A 7,400-nucleotide genomic window follows, 5' to 3' on the forward strand; every position below is an offset into this window, starting at 1 on the left:
CACCCGTTCTCAGCAGCTGCTGTTTGTTGCACTCCAGGGCTTGCTGAAGAAGCATGAGGCTTTTCAGACCGACTTCACTGTCCACAAAGATCGAGTGAACGATGTCTGCACTAACGGACAAGACCTCATTAAGAAGGTGAGCCCGGCCCACTGGTAGATCCTCCCTCCCACTTGGGCACCAGCATCCTGGCACCACAGACCCAGGGTAGTCACCAAACAGGCTTGCTCTGAGAGGAGACAGTCCCCCTTTCCAGAGGCAGTTGATAGAGCCCCCCTGGGCTGCTTTTCCTCTGCCTCAGAGAAGCCACCCTCCTGTCGCCTCGAGAGGCAGGCCCTTCGGTCCCTCAGGTCGTACAGCCTTGTTATCGAGCGAGTAATCTAAACAAGATAAAAACTACTTATGAATATGATGACTGTTAGGGTCCTTCCCCCTGACCCACCGCTCCACACCCCTGGGCCGTCCTGTGTATTGAAACGGACCTCGCTGGCTTGTGAATGTTCTTCAGCTGCTAGCCAAGAACCCATGCGGCTTTCTCAGTATCACTTGATTCAACCGTCTGTGTTTCCCCCCAAGATTCTTTACATTTGTAGAGTAACTTGTGATCAGTATTATCACTCAGTTTCATACACACCCGATTGAATAGGAATGTTTCCAGCTAACAAGTGTCAGTATCTACAGTGTCCAGTGGTTTTTGACACAGTTTTCTTTTCTGTGTGCTTTAGACATTGGACATAGAGATTTTTACTACACTGACTATTGTCTTCCCGCTTTCTGGTAATGAGTGCAGCATTGTAACCTAACAGTTGAGCACATTTCTTTTCTCTTTTTCTGGCATCACTTCCTAGAGCTAGAATGCCAGTCCCGAGGGTGCTGTCTCTGCACCTTTCCCTCTGCATTGTATTCTGAGAGGTTCCTCCCCGGCAGTGGAACCAGCAGGCCTGCAGCAGGGCGAGGCTGACACAGCCTACCCCCCTCTCTCTCCCTGGCCCAGAACAATCACCACGAGGAGAACATCTCCTCCAAGATGAAGGCCCTGAACGGCAAAGTGTCTGATCTGGAGGCAGCTGCCGCCCAGCGCAAGGCCAAGCTTGACGAGAACTCCGCCTTCCTGCAGTTCAACTGGAAGGCCGACGTGGTGGAGTCCTGGATCGGTAAGCCGCCACTTATCCTCCTTCCTGGTTGGTGTGCTGCTTCCAGAGTCGCAGCTTGTCCGTTTCCCAGGCAGCTGCTTTGCTCTGTGGAGAGGAAACCAGCCTCTCGCAGGTCTACCAGAGCCAGGGCCACAGCAGTGCCTGCCTGTGCTGACGCTCGAGCTAACAAAGCCAACCCGTAAACACACAAAGCAGCAGACACCACCACCCCCCCAGAAGCAAAGCAGGTAACCCCAGAGGGACCAAGACTACATCAGAACTGGCCCACTGGCCACACAGGTGCAGGCTGGGAGTGAGAGTCTGATCCCAGGACCCACTTTTCCTGGGAGTTGCTGTGTGACACACGTGGGGACTGAGCCCACACCCAGGATGGGCTGAGAGGGCTTCTGGGCTGACGGGTGCCCAGCTGCTTCTGCCGTACTCGATGGGGAACAAGGCCTGGGTGATGAGTTCGGTGGCTGCCATTAGCTAGCGGCACTGGGCTACAATGTCAGCAGAGTCTAGGGTTGCCCCCTCTGACCGCCCTCCCTGCCCTGTGAGGAGGGGTCTATTCTGCATGCTTGCTTCCTAGGGGAAAAGGAGAACAGCTTGAAAACAGATGATTATGGCCGCGACCTGTCTTCTGTCCAGACCCTCCTCACCAAGCAGGTCAGTTGTGGCCTCTGTGAGAGTAGATGGAAATGTTAGAGTATTCCCTCTAGTGGTCGACACTGGAGCCCGGCGTGACTCCAATACCAGCCTAACCAGCAACCAGGCGTGTATGGCCGCATGGTGGCAGCGAGCTCGTGGCTACCCCTGGGGGCCCACATTAAGCTAGAAGATGGATGGATGGATGGATGTGTTCAGATAACCAGAGGGGGGAGAGGGCCCAGGTGGTCAGGGAGCTGTGGTGCACTGTGCTCAGAACCCCTTGTGCTGGGCTGGAAGGGACAAGGCTGAACTGAGAAGCCTAGAGGAGCCTGCTGCAGTGCAGAGGGAGGGGTGTGAACTGGGTACAGGAAAGCAGGCTGGTGTCAGGAGAAGGCGGGGACTTGCCTCGTGGCACTCACTTGTCCTCCTTGCTCCAGGAAACTTTCGATGCCGGCTTGCAGGCCTTCCAGCAGGAAGGCATCGCCAACATCACTGCCCTCAAAGATCAGCTGCTGGCCGCCAAGCACATTCAGTCAAAGGCCATCGAGGCCCGGCACGCCTCCCTCATGAAGAGGTGGGGCCAGCTCCTGGCCAACTCGGCCACCCGGAAGAAGAAGCTGCTGGAGGCTCAGAGTCATTTCCGAAAGGTGAGGTGGGCCAAGGAAACTTGAGTGGCCCAAAGACAAGCACTGGCACCCCACTTCTGCTGGTTGTGGTCTGCCGTCACTGTATGTAGGAAGCAGCTTGGTCATGCCGTCTTACCTGGGGTGCAGGTCAGCAGAAGCCAGGCCAGTGGGGACCTTTGCTGTCATGAAGGTGCCATAAAGAAGCACACGGGACAGACTTGGAGTTGACATGCTCCAAAGGGGCCTGGGCGGTGCAGAGGGTTATGCATTGGGCTGCCAACCTCAAGGTCTGCATTTGGAAACCACGAGCCACTCTGGGAGGAAGATGGTTTTCTTATCCATAAAGAGTCCCAGAAACCTACAGGGGCAGTTCTCCTCTGTCAGTCTACCCAGTGGCAGTGAGCTTACAGGGTAAAGGTTGGTGAGGACTGGCAGGAAGGGGGAGGGAGGGTGAGAACAGCCCGGAGACCGGTCTCCACCAATGGCCTTTCTTTGCAGCACGCCCACCCCACCCCACCACCCCACCCCTGTCCTGCCCTAGGAAGGCAGCTCTGTGCATCTCCCACTTTGGCTTTCAGGTGGAAGACCTCTTCCTGACCTTTGCCAAAAAGGCATCTGCCTTCAACAGCTGGTTTGAAAACGCAGAGGAGGACCTGACTGACCCTGTGCGCTGCAACTCCCTGGAAGAGATCAAAGCCCTGCGGGAGGCCCACGACGCCTTCCGCTCCTCCCTCAGCTCAGCACAAGCCGACTTCAACCAGCTGGCCGAGCTGGACCGCCAGATCAAGAGCTTCCGGGTGGCCTCCAACCCCTACACCTGGTTCACCATGGAGGCCTTGGAGGAGACCTGGAGGAACCTGCAGAAGATTATCAAGGTGCTCTGCCCCCTGCCTCCCATCTGCTCTGTGCTCCACTTGTGACTGGAGGGTAACACTGACATGACAGGAGGGGAAGGAGGCATGGTCCCATGTAGCAGAGGGTACTACTCACTCCCTCTCCACCCCCACCCCCTGCGCCCCAAGAGTCCCTAGGGAGCTGTGAGCAAGGGGATCTGTAGCCTTCTGACCCAGTTCATGTCTCCCCGACTCCCATCTCCTAACTTGGGGTTGAGGTAACTCCAAAAAGTGGTCAGTTATTTCTTGTTGTGTTCAGCTTCAAGCCATGTAGTGGCTGCCCCTCAGCTGTTAGTCAGTTTTTAGGGTAGCCGTCTTCTCCCTGCCCGGGTGCAGTGTCTCGGGCCCACCGTCTATGTCTGCCTCCCTGGATCCACAGGAGAGGGAGCTGGAGCTCCAGAAGGAGCAGCGCCGGCAGGAAGAGAACGACAAGTTGCGCCAGGAGTTTGCCCAGCACGCCAACGCCTTCCACCAGTGGATCCAAGAGACCAGGTGCCTGCCCTGCAGCTCCTCCCCACTGTGCTCAGGGCTGGGGCCGGGCTGGGGTCCCCAGTGGGCAGGCCAGTGCCCTGCTCTGGCTGTGCAGCTGGGAGGGGTGGACAGGGTCAGGTGGTGGTCTTGGCAGGCCCGCTCTGCCGAGCTGGGTGCTGCTGTGCTGGGTTACAGCCGCCCCGAAGCAACCCCAGGGCAGCACAGGGCTCGCTGCAGTAGATGGCACTGATGTTCTTGGTTTTGCCTTTTCTTGTCTTCTCCCCTGCCCCACCTCCTGACGACCGCTGCCCTGACCACCACCCCACCTGCGGCTGCTCGGACCTCCCTCACCGCCACAGGACATATCTCCTCGATGGGTTAATATCGTCTTTATTTCCGGGCTCGTGGTGTAGTGGCGTCTCGTGTGCTTGTCCCCCTGCCCCACTGTCCCCTGTGGCCTGGCTTGCTGAGGACTCTGGGATGTACCTTCCTACCCAGGATGGGCTGCACGTCTCTCAGCCTGTGCAGTGCCCACCCCACCCTCACACCCTGTTCCTCTCACTTTAGAGTGTGTCTTGCCCCACAGCCAGCCCAATGTCCCTGGTGGGGTCTGGGGAGGGGAGCCACCCCTGCTTTGTCAGACCCCAGGGGCTCCCGAGGGGCAGGGTCATGCCAGGAGGCCCATGGCTCAGTCCGTATGCCCTTGTGATGATACTGGCCTTCTTTCTGTGCCCCCAGGGTCAGTTAGCCCCTAGGGCAAGGCAGGGCATGAAGTGAGACCACAGTATTAAGGGCTCCGCTGGTGTAGGCAGTCCCCACAGGAGAGAGGGCCAACGTTGACCCCAGACCCCCAGCGAGGCAGTCTCCTGGCTGTCCTTGCAGGCGAGTGGGGGATATGTCAGTTACGTGGGCGCTGACAGAAAATGAGCCAGTCTTGCAGTGGAGACGGGGCTTAGAGGAGCCAGCAGAGAGCAGGTGGCCACTGTCAGGCCTTATCAGAGGTTTAGAGGCTAGGGTCAATGGGACTGCTGTTGCCTCGGCCAGTTTTGGGGAGGGGGGCGGGGGGGGCGGGCAGACTGGCAAATCAAGCATTGGACAAGTGGGAATGGGAGAACAGGCAAAACCATTCAGCCTGCATGGGCCAAAGGCAGAGCGATAGGCGCGGTGACACTGGTTTCCAGTAAAGTCAGAGGCCCCCTGACCCCGTGCTTGGCTCTCCTCCCCAGCCATGCTCCCTTGCTTGTGGCCCCTCCCAGCCTGGGTGAGCTGCCCGCGGCTGCCTGTCCTCCGGGCCACCTGGACACTGGGCAGCTGTCTCCTGTGCACTGCCAGCTTGGCCCCTGTGGCGTGTGTCTGTCTGGATGTGCTCGTGCCGCCCTGCTCTGGAGTATTCACTTGGTTTCTTTTCTCTGACTAGCATAGCCTATCGGCGGGTCATTCGTGTCTATCAGTATGAAGTTGGGGATGATCTGTCTGGAAGGTTTTTCTCCTCTTATTTCTCTTCTTCCCTCACTGTGGTTTTACCCGTGCACTCTTGACTTCCCCAGGCGGCTCTGCTTTCTGACTAACCACAGCCCTCGGCCGCTTGGGAAGGAGGGGTCTGTCCCCTTCCCACTGCACCGGCACCCAGCCTCCTGCTCCCAGCTCCTGGGGGTGTGCTTTTCCCTGGGGGACATGGCGTGACTGTGAGTCTGACGTGCCGGATAGGAGGAAGCCTGGTGCCTGCATTGCTAGCGCACTTTGAACGTGAGAACTTTCCAAGCGGACCTGGCTCACTGGGTTTTAAAATGGTAGACGGGGGTAGGTGGGATGGGGGGGGGGGGCAAAGATCCCTCAAGGACACCAGCACAGTGTGAACTTGTCCCTTGCATGCTAACCCCAACTTGTCTGTGTCGCTGTTCACTGGTAGCCTCCTGTGGCCTCGTCCTGTGACCTTGGGAAGGTGGTGGCTCCCCAGAGCCCACTGTTCTCAGAACCGGCCCAGACAGGGGTCTCTGGCCATGTTCTCTTCGTGGTGGGTCAGGAGTCCTGGAGCTTTAGCCACAGCGATCCCCTCTCTGGGAAGAACTATGACTAGTACCACTTTCAAAACCCAAAACTGGTCAGGGTCTCTCAGCACTCGGAGGGGTCATCCGACTGCCATTGGCCCCATCCCCCTATCCCTGTCACCCACCCTGGAATGTGGCTCCCCTCCTCAGGGACCTGCAGGGACGTCTGGGGTAGGGGCCCGAAAGTCTCCACCTTAGGGCACTGGGTGAGACGGGCATCTATCTCGGTTCCCTCCACGGCTAGAGAGTGTTCTTCTCATGTCACCCTTGGAGGGCCTGGCCTGGGTTGGCCACCATGTCACACCACAGCAGACAGTTCCCATCACAGGGCCGACTAGACTAGCCACAAGCACGGGGTGTGCTTGATGGAGGGGCTGCAGAGTGCCAGGCACCTTTGGCCGAGTAGTCAGTGGCGCTCACTGCTGGCGCGCAGTGAGGCCGCCTTCTTACCGAGCTTCTCTGTTTAGGTCCTGCATGGTGGAGGAGTCGGGGACCCTTGAGTCCCAGCTTGAAGCTACCAAAGTGAGTGCCCAGCAAGTGTCCCCCAACCCCCAGTCCCTCTCCATTAGCAGGCCAGTCTGCTTAAAGGCCCAGGGACAAGAGGGGCAGAAAGCTCACAGCAGCCTGGGACCTAGTCACTTTAAAGAAAGTCTGCCTCAACAGGCGCTCCCTGGAGTCCTACAGGGCTGGGGGTGCAGAGGGGACAGGGAGCTGGGCCTGGGGAGTAAGGCGAGAACCCCTCCCGCAGCGCAAACACCAGGAGATCCGGGCCATGCGGAGCCAGCTCAAGAAGATCGAGGACCTGGGCGCCGCCATGGAGGAAGCACTCATCCTGGACAACAAGTACACGGAGCACAGCACCGTGGGGCTGGCCCAGCAGTGGGACCAGCTGGACCAGCTGGGCATGCGCATGCAGCACAATCTGGAGCAGCAGATCCAGGCCAGGTACCGGAGGGAGGGAGGGAGGGAGGACGGGCGGGCAGCATGGTCTTCACCGCCTGCCTGCCCGAAGCCCGCGGGCAGTCACTGATGTGCTGGTGAGACCCTGATGTCCACTCCATTCTTCCAGGAACACAACAGGGGTGACCGAGGAGGCCCTCAAAGAGTTCAGCATGATGTTTAAGTGAGTCCCCTGTGGCTGCTCCAGGGGCGGGTGGGCGGGCCCTGCCCGGGCCTGTGTGCTGAGTGGCAGCCTTGGCTTTCTGCTGCAGACACTTTGACAAGGACAAGTCTGGCAGGCTGAACCACCAGGAGTTCAAGTCCTGCCTGCGCTCCCTGGGCTATGACCTGCCCATGGTGGAGGAAGGGGAACCCGACCCTGAGTTTGAGGCAATCCTAGACACTGTGGACCCCAACAGGTGAGCAGCCTTCAGGGGAGGGGGGACGTACCCTCTGCCCCAGGCTCCTCCCTACTCACTCCACGGTCTCCCAGGGACGGCCACGTCTCCCTGCAAGAATACATGGCGTTCATGATCAGCCGTGAGACCGAGAATGTGAAGTCCAGCGAGGAGATTGAGAGTGCCTTCCGTGCCCTCAGCTCTGAGGGAAAGCCCTACGTGACCAAGGAGGAGCTGTACCAG

At 58.8% G+C, this 7,400-nt stretch overlaps 1 protein-coding gene across 1 annotated transcript in view; it reads left to right on the forward strand.

Moving 5' to 3' along the window:
• SPTAN1 (spectrin alpha, non-erythrocytic 1) overlaps positions 1–7,400 on the forward strand; it is a 62,052-nt gene that overhangs the window by 53,588 nt on the left and 1,064 nt on the right. The window contains exons 45-57 of the mRNA XM_045288619.1: positions 38–136; positions 993–1,152; positions 1,724–1,800; positions 2,220–2,429; positions 2,987–3,283; positions 3,681–3,793; positions 4,132–4,149; positions 5,190–5,252; positions 6,288–6,342; positions 6,569–6,765; positions 6,890–6,943; positions 7,032–7,178; positions 7,253–7,400. Coding sequence (XP_045144554.1) covers positions 38–136; positions 993–1,152; positions 1,724–1,800; positions 2,220–2,429; positions 2,987–3,283; positions 3,681–3,793; positions 4,132–4,149; positions 5,190–5,252; positions 6,288–6,342; positions 6,569–6,765; positions 6,890–6,943; positions 7,032–7,178; positions 7,253–7,400 — 1,638 coding nt within the window. The remainder of the gene's footprint in view (positions 1–37; positions 137–992; positions 1,153–1,723; positions 1,801–2,219; positions 2,430–2,986; positions 3,284–3,680; positions 3,794–4,131; positions 4,150–5,189; positions 5,253–6,287; positions 6,343–6,568; positions 6,766–6,889; positions 6,944–7,031; positions 7,179–7,252) is intronic.

Source organism: Echinops telfairi, unplaced genomic scaffold (genome assembly GCF_000313985.2).
Source record: "Echinops telfairi isolate 266 unplaced genomic scaffold, ASM31398v2 ScPeMD7_22;HRSCAF=79, whole genome shotgun sequence".
Lineage (NCBI taxonomy): Eukaryota > Metazoa > Chordata > Mammalia > Afrosoricida > Tenrecidae > Echinops > Echinops telfairi.